General features: G+C 40.0%; 2 protein-coding genes and 1 long non-coding RNA gene across 4 annotated transcripts in view; 2 read left to right on the forward strand and 1 right to left on the reverse strand.

The window, feature by feature from the left end:
• Positions 1-4,312, reverse strand: part of LOC135260049 (uncharacterized) — a 38,644-nt gene extending 34,332 nt beyond the window's left edge. For both annotated transcript variants that reach the window (XR_010331458.1, XR_010331457.1), the window contains exon 1: positions 4,255-4,312. This is a non-coding gene — a long non-coding RNA (uncharacterized LOC135260049). The remainder of the gene's footprint in view (positions 1-4,254) is intronic.
• A 6,260-nt stretch (positions 4,313-10,572) lies between these two features.
• LOC135260051 (heart- and neural crest derivatives-expressed protein 2-like) lies at positions 10,573-13,514 on the forward strand. The gene is made up of 2 exons (XM_064345177.1): positions 10,573-11,589; positions 11,925-13,514. The coding sequence occupies exons 1-2, from the start codon at positions 11,050-11,052 to the stop codon at positions 12,021-12,023; spliced, it is 639 nt and encodes a 212-aa protein (XP_064201247.1). The 5' UTR covers positions 10,573-11,049; the 3' UTR covers positions 12,024-13,514.
• A 1,797-nt stretch (positions 13,515-15,311) lies between these two features.
• Positions 15,312-17,446, forward strand: LOC135260052 (high mobility group protein B2-like). The gene is made up of 5 exons (XM_064345178.1): positions 15,312-15,463; positions 16,104-16,262; positions 16,451-16,596; positions 16,700-16,874; positions 16,965-17,446. Exons 2-5 carry the CDS (start codon positions 16,116-16,118, stop codon positions 17,106-17,108), a joined length of 612 nt encoding a protein of 203 aa, XP_064201248.1. The 5' UTR covers positions 15,312-15,463; positions 16,104-16,115; the 3' UTR covers positions 17,109-17,446.
• The last annotated feature ends 1 nt before the right edge of the window (position 17,447 follows it).

Consider the following 17,447-nt stretch of genomic DNA (forward strand, 5'->3'; position numbering starts at 1 on the left):
CATCTGGCACGGCCTGTGTCATCCTTTAGAACAAATGTGAGTGACTGAGCGACTACTTGTGATCCAATGGAAGCTTGACAGCTGCGCATATTGAACCTGCAAACCTCAGCCAAAAAAAAAAAAACAAGATGAGAATCTCACTAATAAGTGTGTTGTAATTGTGCGCCACTCTACAGACAGTGAATGAAAAGTCGTCACCTGCTCATCTTGCTCTTCGTCGACCTCGCAAACCCAAATGTGAAAAAAAAAAAAGCCCAGTTCGTTTGTTACTGCATGTTTTAATTGACTTTGCACAGAACTTTGGCTAGAACTTTAAGGCGCCTGGTAAAAGCATATCTCAAGGAGGGTGAATTGGGTCTTGGTGTCCTCATAAGTGCTAGGCTTTCATATAATGGCATTAAACTCACTACTTTAGACTCCCAACAGAATTTAATTTGTCATTTAATCTCCAAAACATTATGTGAAAAAGCTGTGTGTCACTGGCCAATTGATTAGTCAAACAATTTTCACACTTGGCAATCAAGGGAAATTAATAAAAACAGGCTGAGACCAACGATCAGTTTAAAGGGGAAGTTTCCCACCCAACCATCGACATTCATACAACTCAAATGCTGTGGAGAAAGAGTGGGAACATTGGGGAGGGGGGAGGGGTGCAGAGAGTGGGAACATTGGGGAGGGGGGTGGGGTGCAGAGAGTGGGAACTTTGTGGTTATTTCTGAGGTCCACCCTTTCCAATGTTTCCCACAGAAATAACCACAGTAGCAAAAGTCCCATTCCTTATAAGCAGTTAAGCCACGTGATACAAAGTTATTTAAACAGCAGCCATTTGGATATTTTATACAGTCATGTAAAAAAAGCCCAAACATGGTAAAAAAAAAAAAAAAAAAAAATTTTAATGTCTAGAAAATATAATACTGAGACCCCTTTTTCCATTTACATTCTCTACTGACCTCAGTGTTTTATCATGGCAAATCCCACGCAAGGACTTGTGTTTTTATTCTAGTGAAAAATGTTTGAGGTGACTAATTATCCTTCGGGACACACATGAACACAAAGGTGGCTGATAAAGAAACCAAAATGGCTGTCTATCCAAGTGCTGTTCATTCCAGTACGACCAAGCGTGAGAATTAGAGCAATACTGCAACTGGGGAAAGTACACCAGACCAAGAACTTCAGCCAATTCAGAGTCTACAAAACAAGTCATACATGGAGTACTGATGCTTGTGACCAGGAGTGTCCAATCTTACCCAAAAAAGGGCCAAGGTGGGTGCAGGTTTCTGTTTTAACCCAGCATGGAGCCACCCGTTTCTACTAGTCAAGGTATTGACTACTGGGTGTAGTAAAAAGTCTGTTCGTTGTATCTGTCCTCAGCACATAATTAATCAGGGATTAGCGAGTGGCCACTGTGGCCCACAAGAGTCCGGTTAATTCCGCACATTTCGCAGTTCATCACGTCCAGAGAACGTGGCCAAAATCGCTCGGCAGGGGGACCGAGGCTTCCAGCGCAAATACGGGAGAACGAGACGAAAATAAACGACACTTCAAAACGCGCTCCGTACATCACACGCGCGTGCTCACGAAAGATGCGCGAGGTTCTTTTTCAAACAAGCACGAAGTTCAACGTCTCAGAGAAAGCCAAACTGGGAAGGCAATGTTCTCATCTAACAAATGGGTACGGTATTGGCATCTGCTGTAACGGGAAAGGTTTATTTTAATTGTCATCCCTCACACTAAATGCATAACAGATGGAGATGGGGCATTAACTAAATCCAAAGCGACCTGAAGTTTATTTTGTTTGAACTTCTTTGCATTATATAGCCTATCAAAAGACACTAGAGAATTAAATTATGATTAAATGTATACATGCTATGCAGTTTTACAATAAGCCATATAATTGCTTAAAATGCTTACAACCAAGATACAATTAAAGATTGCGTGCATAGGCCACACTGCTGGTTGAGCCTATGAAGTTTCTATAAACAGCTCTGTACATGTACAATTTCATGCTCTAGTTGAATCCCATACCTTCACAAATTCCTCCTGTAGTCTTGTTTTTTTGTATTGCGTATAAATGCTCAGAATATACCCCCTTAGTACACAGTACATTTTCTTTAAAATGTGAATCTAGTTTGAGTTGTGGTGTTATTTATGGAAAAAATAAAACCAGTAAAATTAAGGTCACAGGTTACTGCAATTGATATGTAATAACAGTGTATTTTCCTTCCTGTAATGATGATCTCAGTGCAGTAAACATTTCGGCGAACCGAAGATCTATTTCCAAGACTAACAGATGCTGTTCTCACTCTCATACAGTCTGCCTGGAGAGCAAGCCAGACACTGTTTATACAATGCTAATCATCTGGATATATTTAGAATATCTTGGCATATATTATAAGTATGATAGATACATTGTTTGAAGAAGGATGATAACCCTTTGTTTGAAGGAGGCAGGTCTTTGGCATTGTCTGCAAAGAGTAAATCCCCCCTCATATGCCCTAACCATACAAACATAAACCATACAATTACAATTCTAGAAACCAACTTGATTCAATATTTAAGCAAATAAAGCCATGTTCTATTGGATCGTTATTCTTATTGATCTACGGCAATGTATCGCCCGCCCGAAAAAAAAGATGTGCCTTCCATGGTGCACTGCTAATATTTGCATTTGCTTGTTTTACTCATTTTTAATCTAAATGTTTTAATTTTTCAAAGCTCTTTAGGGAGTCACTAGCCATTATTCAGAGTTGGCAGCAATGTCTTTAACCCAGTCCACTGATGGGCTTCTGCTGACTTTCTAGGCAGACTCCATTATCTCCAGATCCTCCCACAGCCAGGCCAGACATCTCCTATGCTCCACCCACAGTCGTCCAGCCACTCGACTACCACAGTATGGTGTTTGGAATAATTTAACCCCAGTGCACTCATTCCTCTCTTAAATGCTGAGACTGGTAGAAGGTGAGAAGAAAAATAAGCGCTGAAGTTATCTATGGTAGCTCAGAGAAGGTTACACAACAGTAACAAGAATGCGTCTGTTCACATGCGACAGAATCCAGCTGCTGCATCCGGGTTCTCTTGCACATGGAAAAAAGCAAGGGGAGGCGAAGATTAAACACGAACTAACTGGTCATTTCCACCTCTGATCTGCTCGGAATCTGAAGAGCTGCGTTCCAAGCCACTAACTGAATGAGCCGTTCTGAATGCCAAGCCTTCACTCCCTCGCTAACCCGCCCTTTCTGAAACCGGGGGGGGGGTGAAAGAGGGAAAATAAAGGAGAAAATATGTTCATATCTGAGGGGAAATGTCTCGGCATATTGTTGCCAAGAGTACCGCAGCTGCGAGATTGGAAACGCGTAACGACTGGCGCAACGTTTCCTCAGAACGGCCCTTCTGTGTTTGGAGGATACCGCAGAATCATGGACCGACTCATTGTCCTGTTTAATGAAAATATTGGCGCGTTTCTAAGCCGCATATCGCACTAATGACTTGCATCTCGGTTTCCGTCAATACCATTTTCACTGTGCAATTTAGACGAGGCACATGCAACAGACTATGAATTATATATAACTCATTGTTTGTTATTGTCGAAGACTGTATCAAAGCATCGTAATTATGTGAATTACAAACAGCAGTTCAGTTTTCTTTAGTTTGTACACCATTTTATCTTGGACAACAATTCATTCACGAAGTCAATAATGAATGACTTCAAGGCACTCTTTAAAAAACAAAAAATGTGCTGGTAGGTTAAATAATACCATCTCAAAATCTTGCTTTGATGATGCAATGGGACCACAAGCTTAATAGCACCACAAGCTTAATGGTACGAGCGTGAGTGTGAGTGAAAAAGGAATAGAGAGGATTTAATCATCTCCTCCCTTTACTACGCCTAAGGATTTTACTAGGCCTACGGTGTTGCTGCCAACACACAACCCTGGAAACGGTTGTTATACAGATTGCAAAATGTGTGCAGTTATTCAATACAGTATGTTGTAAGAAGCCATGTCAAAGCATTCAAAATATGAGATTGTATATACAGAGGGATATGAGCTCAATCGCGGGAATGGTATAAAAACATAGCTTCTTCTCTTTTGGCCGATGTTTGGTCATGTAGCAAAGAAAAGGAGTACGAGCTAGTCGCGGCGATTTAAGCACACTTGTTTGAACACTTTCTGCAACGCACGTTTGGTGTTTACAGAAACTAAATGTGAAACGTGCGAGACGCCAAAGCTTCTTCATCGATAAGCTTGTACTCACAGCTTGTGCCTTACGAGGTTCCAGATCTGTGGCCGCGTCTGTTAAACTGAGAATCGCGCTTTGTACACTCACTTATGTAGGCGAAAACGCGCACCATTCATTATCAAAGGGGGGGGGGGATAATCGTTGGATTAAATATCATTAAACGCAATGATGTACCAATGTATTTTACTGAGTGCATTTAATAAAGTATAATTTAAGCGTGCTTGTAATTAAATTATATTTGTTGTGGTGTTTGCTATTTAAATGCATAGGCCGAGAATTAACCTGCATTATTGTGGTAGCGCCCAGAGGAGGTGGAGAAACGTGCATTTGGGGTTCTTCCCTGGGTTTTAGGCAGAAGGGTTTAATATGTCTGAAAATGTATAAGGCAGAGAACAATTATCGCATGTGATGTTTTAATTAAACAGTTCTTGAAGGGAAGCCCCCGGGCCAAAACAAAACAAAAATCCCCCCAAAAATAAAGCCTTTCACATCAACCGAGGCCTTTGCTCTCTTTGAATTTCTCTCCCAAAAGTGACGTAATGTTCGTAGACAAAGATTTAACTTCAGAGAGCGTGGCTGAAACTGGCCACCCGTCACCAGAGGAATGCGTCACGGTTGTAACGGTTGCACACGCGACTTGTTCAAAGCGGACAACAAAGACGCGGATGTTCGGGGAATCATTCTCTGTGATTCATTCTCTGTGGAAGCGCCTCAAAGACAAATCCCATCAGCCCGCAAGGCCAGCTCTCATTGATATAATTATTCTGCCACCCTCTGTCCATCACACAGGGCAACCCCTCCAATTTTTTTCCCTGCCTCCACACAAAATGTCTACAACCCAACACATAACGCATTAATTTACAAATGACTTCAATCTGTACAAATCAACATTCATCATTTAAAATCTATATTGTGGATACAGGGTGCAATTGTTATTATTTTTATTTTGTCACCCACAATAAATTAAGGGAATCAAACAACAATTAGATGTATCCATAACTGTATATTTCCTTTAAAAAACTATAAGACCACCCAGAAAAGCTGCTCTTATGCTGTTCTCAGAAATCCTACATTGCTACAGTCTTTTACTTCGTCTGGTTGCAGAGAATGGATCATACCTTCAAGGCAATCATCCCCCTGCTATCAACTTTAGAACAAATGTGAAAGCTGGAAAATATATAGTTTCAAATAATTTAAACCGCTCATGTGTACACATCCTTCTCTCCGAATTACAAGGCAGGCTCTCTTGGTCAAAACGGGTGATGTCAGAGTGAGGTTCATAAAACCTGAAATGGGCAGCAATACCATGGCATATGAGTGAGTCACCGATCTGCACTAATCCTTGTGCTTTGCTGCAAGAAACGAAAACATCTGACTGACACAGAGTGTGATTTTGACATCATATTGTAGCTCCACCCAGTATGAGGTTCATGGAACCTAATGTTCAAACCGCCAGCGAAAACCCCAGCGGCCTTATGGGTCAGCGACCGTAGCCAAGGGTGGGGCTCCCTTGGCAGTGTAGCGTGGGGGTGGCGGAGGCGGCAGACGCTGCAGTCATGTTTGAGGGAGGAAGAGGAGGAAGAAAGGAGAGGAGGCAGGGTCTCCCCCTGTCCAGCTGTGCTTCTGTACTGTCACAAGGCCCCGATAAGGGCTGAGAGATGGGGAGAGCAGCGACTCCTCTCTGACTGCACCACCCGCTTAATCTCACCGATGACGGGGTGGGGGGGGGGGGGTGTGCGTGGGCGGGGGAGGGGGTGTGTGGGTGGGGGGTGGGCGGTGGGGGTCGAGGCACAGGGTTTGGGAAACAACTCCTAGCCCCCCTAAGAAACTGCCATTTGCGCCAGAGTTGCTGTGTTGCTACGGCAACCCTCTGCGGCCTTTCACTGTAATTTCTGTAATGTTCCAGGGAAGTCTTCGCGTCAGTTCAAAATGACACTTCCAGGACCTCGATAAGAATTCTGTGAGTTTCCAAATTCCAAGTGGAATTAAATCACATCATATTTCCCTGCAGTGATTTCATAGCCTTTCAAAGGCCTATAATGGCAGCAGTGTGGTAAAATGGGCAAGGAGCTGGTCTTGTAACCTAAATGTCACTGGTTTGATTCCCAGGTAAGACACTGCCATTGTACCTCTGAGCAAGGTACTTAACCTGCATTGCTTCAGTATATATCCAACTGTATAAATGGATGCTATGTTGTGTAATAAGAGCGGATAAGAGCGTCTGCTAAATGCCTGTAATGTAATCTATAAGTGAAAAGAATTGTGGTTGTATCCAGGTTACTACAATGTACCCCTGAAATGCTAACATTTCACTTTTTAGATATATAGTCTGTTCTCCTAAATACTGATAATATGATTGCCAAATTTTCCTTTAGTCTTCTTTCTGAAGGAGGATATGTTTATTCTAGATACCCGCATGGTAATAGACTTGAAAAAGCCAGTGCTCGATGAGCAGCCAAAAGCTGACAAGACTGTTTGCATTTTTAAAAACACATGTATCCATTAAAGTTGAAAGAATAGATTATTTTTAAAAAATCTAATCCTTTCTAGAACAAGTACTTGTTATTTGTGTAATAAAGGTGGATATATTTTCATTGGTTCCAATTGTATACATACATGATACAAATCTGTGACAGTCATAAAGTATACAGCCCCTTTTTCCACTGTGGGAAAATTTCCGGTCATGTCTATTTCATTTAACTCTACTCCACTTTAGCAGTGAGGAAAACGGATAGTCTTTATTCTAGTCTAGTCTTTATTCTCTTATCCAAAGGGAAGCAAACTATTATAAGAAGGGATAATGTATCCTAAACATCCCCAGACGCTTTATAAATGTCTTCTTTTAAGCCTTTACAGAGTTTGAAAAGGAATACATTCCATATTTGGGTATCCCCCTTCCGAATGATGTATCAGGTTGTCTGAAGCTTCCTGCTCAGTTGGTGGAACAAAAGACAAAAAAATAGTTTGGAAAGGATTTTAACTCATGTGGAGTTGTTGTTAATATTGCTTTGGGGTACATGCATGGCAGCCAGTGACCCAAAGATGTGTATCACAGTAAATTTGTCGTTTTTGGTGCAACTTTTAAATACACTCCCACATGAACCTAAATGCGAAGGGAAAACGTTACTCATCAGTATCAAGCGATTAATCATTATTTCTGTTATCAAGGGCATCCTGGGTAGTGTAGTGTGATCATACTTAAATAGAATTTCTTGAGCATATGAGTCAGACTGCCCACATTATATTCTCACATAGATAAAAACCTGTTAACATTTTCTTGCCTAATATCCTGCCCACCCAAATACTGTACCATATTTGTGGCATATTGTGCACCATTTATGTGTTAAATGAACCATTTGTGTTCACACACCAAACATTATTTACTGCCTTGTACAGCCTAAAGTACTAAAACTGAATTGCTTCCTAAGACACAATCTTTAAACAACTAAAACTTTTTTTTAGATCAAGCTACATTCAGTACTCCACTATTTTTTATGATCTTGATAAATCATAGAGCAATTAATGTGGTCTAAGCTTATTATGGGGTTATTTATACTTTTAAAGTGTAAGGATTTTCTGTAAGACATTTGCACTGCACATCTTTGAATGTACATCTTAAATCAGAAGTCATTGTAAACTGGAATGTTTTTTTTCCCCAGTGTGAAGGTTAGTTCAGCCAAATCTTTCCTAAGACTGGAAAATTTCCTGTCATACTTCTGAAAACCACAAGTGATTGGCTGGTGAAGACTGGAATTTTTCATGAATCAAGATAATTTCTTCCCTAAAAGTGATGTTGCAACTCTCATCCAAGACCCACTTAAGGTGAAATATGTTGGATGCGCTTGGCTTTGTCTGCAACTCCAAATCGGAATTTCTGACAAATTCAGTTAACACACCGAGACAGTAGATTCCAAACGGCAAGCAAAATGAAGCTAAAAATGTAAAGCATAAACAAAAACTGTGAAATGAAATCTCTCATGGCACATAACTGCAACAAATGCACCATGTTGGGAAAACATTATCATGCATAATATCTGATTTTAAACATTTAACTGAAACCTGTGGCTAAAAATAGGTAAAGTGAAGTGACTCTTAATAAGCTGTTTTCAATATTTGAAAGGGGACGGACATTTTATTTCAAATTAAATATTTACTTGAAAAATGATGTGGCGACTCTCCAAACATATGAAGTGTTAACATTGGCACTCACCATGTGCATATCCCCCGGCCTATTTCAGGGAATATGAACACAGCATTAATGAACGATAAATTAAAATGACTCCCTTTAATCCACCATGTTACCTTTTTCGGTAATATTTTCCATGACTGCATATTAGAAAGGTACAACAATCATCAAAATGTATTGACATCGTTGTCCCATTCAAAGTGTTGGGTGATATAAAAATGTATTTTGTGCTGGGACAATCCAAGTCATCTGTTCACCAAAAAAAATAAAAAAATCAGCCAATGCATTGATGGTAGTTTGATATCTCAGTCACACTGACAAAAAAAGCTAAAACATACAAACAGATTGTACACAATAATGTCTATCAAGTACTGATCCACTGTTTGCACATGTGATATCCAGCATAACCATACAGTCCTACTCTAACATAAACATTGTATTAAAATAATACCGCAAGATCAAAAAACGTATTTCTTGTTCACAGTAATTTACTGGTCCAAAGCTCTAAATAAGTGCCTGGCTTTTGGAAGTAAGGTTCTAAGCATGTGATGACTCACCAATGAGAACAACACGAGGAGCGGGGAAGGTTCTCACCACAAAGGACCAGATTTATGGCTTGTTATCGTTTCCCTAAATCTTCTTTGCACTGTTGCATAACAATCCGATGGTAATGTACGGGCGAGTGGGGCAGAAGAAATAAATCTATCAAGGCACTATAAATGAGTGCACTACTCTCTGAGAGCAAGGATTACCTTATTGTTGATAATGGCCATTAAGTGAAATATGGTGTTTGCTGTAATTCCTCGGTAATATATCAGACTTGACCGCAAACGAATGCGTAATGGGAAGCCAATGAAGTCCTTGGACATGTTAGTGCTGACTCCGATGTGAGTTAATCTCAGTGAAATACCATGTCATCATATTTCTCTCCTTAAATAAGGCTCCTAATGCCACGTGAATCCAGACAGGGCCTATGCAGTATTACATATTTATTTGGCTTTTATTTTTCTTGGCACTGGTGACTAGGCCTGAATACAGCTCAGACGTTTAAAGTTTATGCTCTAGTTGAAGAAACGTGAGCAATATAAAAGGTGCAGTTGACTTTTTAATGAGGATTTTGGCTGCCGTAACCTCCTTTAGACTGATTCAAACTATACTGAAGCATGATGCATGTATCTACTCAGACATATACATTTAACTCTTTGAACAGCAGGTTTTTTTAAATGTTTTTTTTTTCTTCAGAATTTGAAGTTAGTGTTCTAGAACTCCACTGCTTTCAGTTACCAGTAGTGATTGTGACATCAGCATTAGAATGTTCAATTAAGAACATATTTGTGATCTTACACCACAATACAAAGGGTTAGGCAACTGCTCCCATATTACCTTTGTGATTTCTCCCTTCATTCCAGCAATCGCAAACCTCACAATGTCATGCATTTGTATGTTCACTATTTTCTAAAAGGCACAATTAATTAATATTAGAGGAAATTAGAGGTCAGTAGACGAAACGGCCACATCATACTGCAATACATTAAAGTCACAGTGAATTGGGAAAAAAGGTTAAATAATATATTTTTAAATGACATGAGAGTGTGTATACGTATTTTATAGGATGCAGTGTGTTCCAAATATACAATGCACTTTTCTGTATCTCCCAAAGTTAAAAAGAGACATTTTTATATTAAACCCTGCAATAGTCATAGCTGTGAGATAAAACAATACAATCTGCAGCCCAATCTCTGCAGCTTTATATTACGGGGACGTAGCCATGCCGTTTCTAATATGTTGGAATACAGCATATTCAAAAGACAGCTGAACGGTGTAAGAACAGCGCGCTGCCAGCTGTTTCCCTGGTCTTATCATGTAGCAATTACCGGTCTCCCAGAAGCAGATGTGAGAGCGGTCCAGCTTACTGCAAATCTATTCGTGTAGCAACTTTAACATCACCGTGTACCATTACTTAAACCATTATAAATGACAAACATATATTTCAAAAGCTAAAAGAAAAACAATACCAGAAGCTGAACGTGTCCGCGATTTTCATGATAGATGTTTAAAAGCAGGAGATAAAACAGACTACGAGAGGAGCTGGTACATCTTCTAAATCTGTCCCGCCTACTCCACGATCTGATTGGCCAAATACAACTTTTGTTGGCACTCCCAACTCAAGAAACTATTTCAATGATTCTAAATCATGCAGTGGACATTAAATTGGTTCAATATTAAGTTTAGGAACCATACTGATTAACCTGGATTTCTCATGGACATTTGCTCGTTAAATATAGGCTGATGTTATCTCACTTGAGTCCTGAATAAATGTTTAAATTCATTAATGGATTGGTGCAAACTTTTATTGCGCGTTCATGGAGAGCGTCGTTCCTAAGAAGCAGAAAAAATTTTCATGATAGTTTTCCACGCTGGATGTAAGCACGGGAATGAAGTATGTGAGTATTTATTGCCTGCGCTGGAAGATGTGTAGCGCTGGAAAAATGCGTGAAAATACGTGCCGTATTTGTTTTATTTCTATACGGTGTCCGTTAAACGGTGGAAGACATGGACAGTAATCAAAATGTAATTAAGTTCTCCTGAACTGTTCACTGTAAAGAAAAATAGTCCGCCTCAGAATGAGTGTAGTTGGTGGATGTCATCACCATTCAACGATGCCGTATGATAGCCACTCTTTAGCTTCGGAAGCAACTGCAAGTCCTTGTCACGGAGAAAACGCTCTCCTCCATGGTTGGCTCATCAGACATGCAGAAGTGTCTCCAACAAACTGTAGCATGGCACCATCAGAAAGTCCTGGATATGCGAACGGAGGCCCCGGTCTTGAGTTTTCACGTTCTGTGAGCGTCACGGGGGCTGGTACTGGTACTGGTACTGTGACAATATCCCGTCCTATGAAACGGAAAGGTAAGGCTCGACGAAAGGAAAGGCGCAGGACTCAAAATATAAATAGCGCCTTTGCCGAGCTTAGGGACTGCATACCCAACGTTCCTGCAGACACGAAATTGTCCAAAATAAAAACACTGCGATTGGCCAGTAGCTATATCGCGTACCTCATGGACCTCCTGGACAAGGACGATCAGAATGGAGAAACAGAGGCTTTCAAAGCAGAATTCACAAAGACAGATTTCAAAAAAGAGGAAGAAAGCAAGAAAGAACTGGTAAGACTATAAAAAATATATGGTTTGAAATGAATGGTTTCAAACCAATTACTGCTATAGTTGTATTCCTGTTTTATTGGATATACAAGTATTTGTACAGAATGACAGTGGGTGGAAGATACAACTACTGAAATTTAAGTCCGTATTACAGTATTACTAATGGAACTGAAAGCTTTCAGATTAGGGACCACAATGAACAGGTTTAGTTTATTTAATTCAACATGTAATTTTTAGTACTGTTTTTAAGGTCCATATATTCACCGTATAGCCTATAGGATTTTAATCGCAAGACACTATACATACATGTCATTGTACTTCATTCTTGTTGATTACAGAATGAAGTTCTGAAGAATTCCAAAAACAATGGTGACAAGAAAACAAAAGGAAGGACAGGCTGGCCTCAGTATGTCTGGGCTTTGGAACTCCAGCACTGAAAACTTTACCTCTCCTGGACTTGCAAAGATTACTTTTCTTTGCTCATTTTTGAAATTTTATCAATTTCTAGCCTACACTAAAATTTATTTTTAGGATTTTTATGTGCAATTACCCATCAAGGATATTTAAAGAATGCCATTGGATTTGTGAGAGGAGGAGACCTGTGTGGTAAGGTATTATGTGTGAATTTCTAGTGTGATTAAGTTTAGTTCAAATGTAGCCCATGTTAGATATATTTTGCACTACTGTCACCTATGCAAATATGAGTTAAATATTAAAATAGCATCCATAATAATAAATGTGAAAAACCCGCAACGGGACTGACTCAATCTACCTTCAACTTCACTGATAATATTAAGGGGGCCATTACAATTAAAGAGCTCCTCCATTCAATTTTTGGTTTATTTTTAGGTATTCAGATGGATTCATAAAAATGTTACAGGCTACATTTCTCATAATTAACAACTTATTTTCATTATATTAGGCATTATCAGATGAAAAAGCAGTTATGCACTGCATATTTACAGTGGAAAAGATAACACATGCATTAGTAGGTACTGCTACGGTAAAAAAACAAACAAACAAACAAAAAAAACACATTACCAACACTACTACTACTACTACTACTACTTGTTGGGTTCAGTAGATATTACTCAATCATAATCTGCTCTCCCCCCCCTTTCACTCTCTGACACACACACACACACACACACACTCTCTCTCTCTCTCTCTCTCTCTCTAATCAGCCATCACATTGCTGAGGAGGATTCAAATACAGCTTGTCAATTTCAGTTCTGCAATTTGCCAACTATCCAAATGACCTAGTTAATTAAATGGGAACAGTAGAGATAATCAGGCTCCACACTAAAGATGCCCACACAAAGGAAGGATTGCTCCATTCTGTTATTATATGGCAAAACTGCAATTGTTTTCCTTACTTAACAGTATGGGTGATTTTAGCCAAAATAAATACACAAATGTAACATATCAAACAAGTATCCACCACTGGACGTTTCATTGTTGTATACTTCTAATGTTGTTTTTGCTTCGCTGTTATGCTCTGATCTTTGTAACCATCCTTTGCATAGGTTAGGTTCAGTTCTACATTTTTTTTGGTGTGACCCTCAGTCACTCATTTGGGGTGTGCATAGACATGAAATAATCTCACCCAGAGATGAAGTCTTAACAGCATTTAACAGCATGGTTCACGTGTCTTGCATGATTTGGCCCACTTACATCAAAATGAGAACAAAATGAGCACAATGATGTAATTAGATGGGGGGAAAAAAACAGAAAACAGCAGTGAAACAACTATTATACCCACTAGGGGGAGCCAGAGTATAGGTAATATTCACTGACGTGGTTTTATTGCAACTGCTTGGAATATTAGACCAGACCAACAGGGAGGGAAAGAAGAGGAGGGGAGGGGGACATACCAAATTGTACCTATCATCTTGTGTTGTTTATGCAGTGGACATTCCGTTATTTGGGGTCACTCGTTTGTACTATAATTGTGAAACACAATAAATTTAGAAGAATGGTTGCATATCTTTCATAATTGTCATGCAATTCGGTTCTTGATTTAGATCTCATCCTATTTAATGTGTTCTGTCTTCAGATCACAAAACACATGGCCCTATTTTGAATGGTGCACTTCCAAGATACTGCAGCTACAGAACAGATTATCCTTGGGCACATGAAACTGCGATAAAGTGGGCTCAACAAAAAGCCCCAACTCTCAGCTGTGCAAGACTTTGTTTACGCTGATATCCGAAGGAGCTGACAAATCGGATTCAGTATATCCTGGGGGTGTTAGACTCCAGTCCTGGAGGACTGCAGTGTCAGCTCATTTTTGGTGTGTTTCAGCTCTTAAGTGATTAATTTAATGACTATTTGGTTAGAGTGAGTCCACATACCTTGTTTCCAAGGCCTTAAATTGGCTGCTGATTACACTTGCAGACACTGTAGCCCTCCAGGACATGGGTTTGACACCCCTGCATATGCAATAGTATATAGTCAAATCACCAAAGGCATTTCAGATTGGATTGGACCCACATCCAGTTGCTAGTGTCAAGAAATCAGATATGTCACATGGAAAGGGGCAAACAAGGCCTAATATTCCTCCCTACCCTCTAATAAAACAGGAAGTGTTCCAAGCCCTTATGGGGAAGGTGCAATGTACAACACAAGGTAAGGGTTTGAGTTTTGTGAGTTTGCACATTTCAAATAAACTTATTTGTATTAAATAGTGAGATGAAAGTATAAAACATTGTAAACTGTTATTCAATGAGGCATATTCTCATTCAGTCTGTTGCCTCGTGTCTCGTTGAACTTGATGGTCCAAGCATCACACGTGCTGTCCTCAAAACATAATGATTTTTTTTCTTGTTATACACTGTTTCAGTTCTCTTCAATCTTCAGCATTTCCCCTCATAAAACACACATAGCATTTATGTAACATGTTAAGAGACTGCAAGAGCATTTTCATACAACCTATATTCTTGTCAGACCTGTACCAAGTCTATTTATTGTAAGGCTATTATAAAAATTAACAGCATAAGCATCTGAGCAGTAGCTAAGACTCATTTTAGTCTCATTTCATGCACAGCAAGCCGATAATATATTTTAAAAATAGCCTACATAGTCTGTCACTCATTAATAGGCTATTAGGCAACGACTGGGATCCTGGATGAACTGATGTTTTGTGGATAATTTTTTCTTATAGATGATTTATCCTTCACAGAGAACAGTTTGAGATTAGGAATTTTGCAATTATTAAAACGTAGACAATAAATGAGTAATAAATGAAACGTGTTTATATTGGCTAAATACACCAGCCGACCCACAGAGAATCAACGAAGAGAGGTAGGGGCTACTAGCGCGAGCATACTAAATGAGGACGGAACATTGCTGCAAAATTTGCCGCAATTTTCCAGCGAATATATTTCTAAAAACCGGCAAGTAGCCTACTATAGCTACTTTTCTGGACTACATTGAATCATTCATTTTTCTCCTGTGTGTCCAATGCGTCATCTAGCAGAGATAAGCTAGTGACAGCTGTCATCCGCAGCTGCCTTTTAAACAACCGCTGCCTGGTAGCCAGCGTTCGCCCTAGTGCCCCACGAAAGAGGCACAATGTGGAGGGGGTAGGGCTATAGAAGGTCTCGGTATACGATAGCTAGCATTTCCACTCTCTCCTCCATTCACTTATCAATACCTTCAATATTGTTTATATTTATCTGTCAAGAGTTCGTCTAAAACAGTATGAATGGCACGCAATTCCATCTCACGAGCTGTGGGAATATAATTAACGGTAGATGTGTATGCAAATTAATGTGTGACGTCATCTAGCGACAAATCTGAAGGTTGGCAGCTACTTTCTCTGAGGAGAAAACGGCTAGAGCGAGGCATACTTCTACAAATTGTGTGGTCAACAGAAGTAAGCAATGATTTAAACTTGTATTATTTTATCGTATTCTGAAGGTATATCCTTTTCCCCAAACGATTGTCCAGTCGTTGAATCGGTTTTAACCTGTATCCATAACGTCCAATTCAAATATTGAAGAATATGTAGCGAGCCTGTCAGCTTACTAGCATCCCTAACTCGTGAACGCTGAGTTGCTAATGTGAGCTAATATAGAGAACCAGGCTAACAATAGCTATTGAGCTTCGTTAACTTAACGGCTGAATTGGCCATGCTTAGCTCACTTCGCTTGTGTTTCAGTTATAGCGAGTTAACGTTAGCGATTTCACTAGCCATTTTTATATAGCCAATGCTAGCTGGTTTCTTTAATGAATAATGGGGTTTTGGGCGCGAAACAAAAATGGAGAGGTTCAGCTATTGTTCTTGTGATGTTTTTGTCCAGGTGCTAGCCAGCTGGCTAGCTTGTTTGTGTGTAGCTAGCTAGTACGTCTAAGCAGAATCTGGTGCTCGTTTACTCACATTGAGTTTGCAAGTTTACCGTGAGCTACCTCGCTAGGTATCCTGCTGTGGTCCTTACATAGCTTTCTTGAAAACGCTAGTCAGCTAGCCAATGCGCTTGTGGGCTATCTGGCTAGCGTAACGTTTTATTTCACAGAATCTTGGAGACATGGTGAAAGATGTTAATAAGCCAAAGGGGAAGACATCTGCGTATGCTTTCTTCGTCAAAACATGCCGCGAGGAGCATAAGATAAAAAGTCCGGGCACATCGGTGAACTTTGCGGAGTTCTCAAAGGAATGTTCGGAGCGGTGGAAGGTAGGTAACAATGGAATTGCCATTGGAGGAGGCGTTGCCTATGTTATGGCTGGTGTCCGCTGCCGTTCTAGTTATAGATGGAAATTTAAATGCTGATATCGTCTTTTTCAGTGTAGCTAGGTGGCTAGAGTTGGTTCGCATGACGTTTTCGTTAGAAAATAATGTAGCTAATGCAAGGCTGTTTTTAGATCCTGACGGCAAAGGAAAAGGGCCTGTTTGAGGACAGGGCGAAAGTCGACAAAGCTCGCTACGACCGCGAGATGAGAAGCTACATACCTCCTAAAGGCTCCAAGAAAAGGAAGGTTAAGGATCCCAATGCCCCAAAGCGTCCCCCGTAAGTAGCTAAAATACGAAGGACAATTTCTATACTAAATTAAATGTGTGATTATCCGAATGAATATCTAAAACGGCGTGTTTTTGTGTTCATTTTGTACCAGATCCGCGTTCTTCGTGTTCTGTTCCGAGCACCGTGCGGCCCTGAAAAGCGAGAATCCGGGCATCACTATTGGAGAAATAGCGAAGAAGCTCGGAGAGATGTGGGCTAGACAATCACCCGCAGACAAGGCCCCGTTTGAGCAGAAGGCTGCAAAACTGAGGGAGAAATATGAGAAGGTACCCGGAGTTCTTTTTTTCTCGAGGTGTGGAAACACTCAGATGCGCATCTGCTGTACTGTGTTCACGTGCATATTTACCTTCCAACAGGATGTTGCAGCCTATCGTGGAAAGGGCATTGCTGGCCAAATGGGACTCCCAGGTCAATCACTGGGGTCAGCCAAGGTCGAACCAATGGAGGATGACGATGACGAAGATGATGATGAGGACGACGGTGACGAAGATGACGATTAAAGTGTCAGTTCTGAAGCTCGAGCTGTGTATCATACAGAACAAGTGTGAACCTCAGCCGCCAAAATCCATGTCAATAGTTGTATCCCGGTGGTATTTTCAGAATGAACAGAAATGTGTACATACACATGCCGTTTTGTGGAGTATGTAGTACTTATTCTTTAAAGCACTGTGTTTTTGTATTTTAGATAGTGTGGCAATTCTCAAATGCCCTTATAAAAATGTAACAAGTTTGTAAAATTGTTATTTTTAACTTTTTCTTTGGAAAATACACTACTCTAGCCTACAATTGTTGTATTTGTAGGTTACTTTTTTTTTTTACAATAAATTTTTGTATGATAT

The sequence above is a fragment of the Anguilla rostrata genome, chromosome 7 (assembly GCF_018555375.3).
Source record: "Anguilla rostrata isolate EN2019 chromosome 7, ASM1855537v3, whole genome shotgun sequence".
NCBI lineage: Eukaryota > Metazoa > Chordata > Actinopteri > Anguilliformes > Anguillidae > Anguilla > Anguilla rostrata.

What these genes read in the sequence shown, in the direction of transcription:
- LOC135260052 (XM_064345178.1), top strand. Translation starts at nt 16,116, where the DNA reads ATGGTGAAAGATGTTAATAAGCCAAAGGGGAAGACATCTGCGTATGCT. An exon ending in AATGCCCCAAAGCGTCCCCC is followed by an intron (nt 16,597 to 16,699) that starts GTAAGTAGCTAA and finishes ATTTTGTACCAG; the next exon opens with ATCCGCGTTCTTCGTGTTCT. An exon ending in TGAGGGAGAAATATGAGAAG is followed by an intron (nt 16,875 to 16,964) that starts GTACCCGGAGTT and finishes ACCTTCCAACAG; the next exon opens with GATGTTGCAGCCTATCGTGG.
- LOC135260051 (XM_064345177.1), top strand. Translation starts at nt 11,050, where the DNA reads ATGAGTGTAGTTGGTGGATGTCATCACCATTCAACGATGCCGTATGAT. An exon ending in AAGAAAGCAAGAAAGAACTG is followed by an intron (nt 11,590 to 11,924) that starts GTAAGACTATAA and finishes TGTTGATTACAG; the next exon opens with AATGAAGTTCTGAAGAATTC.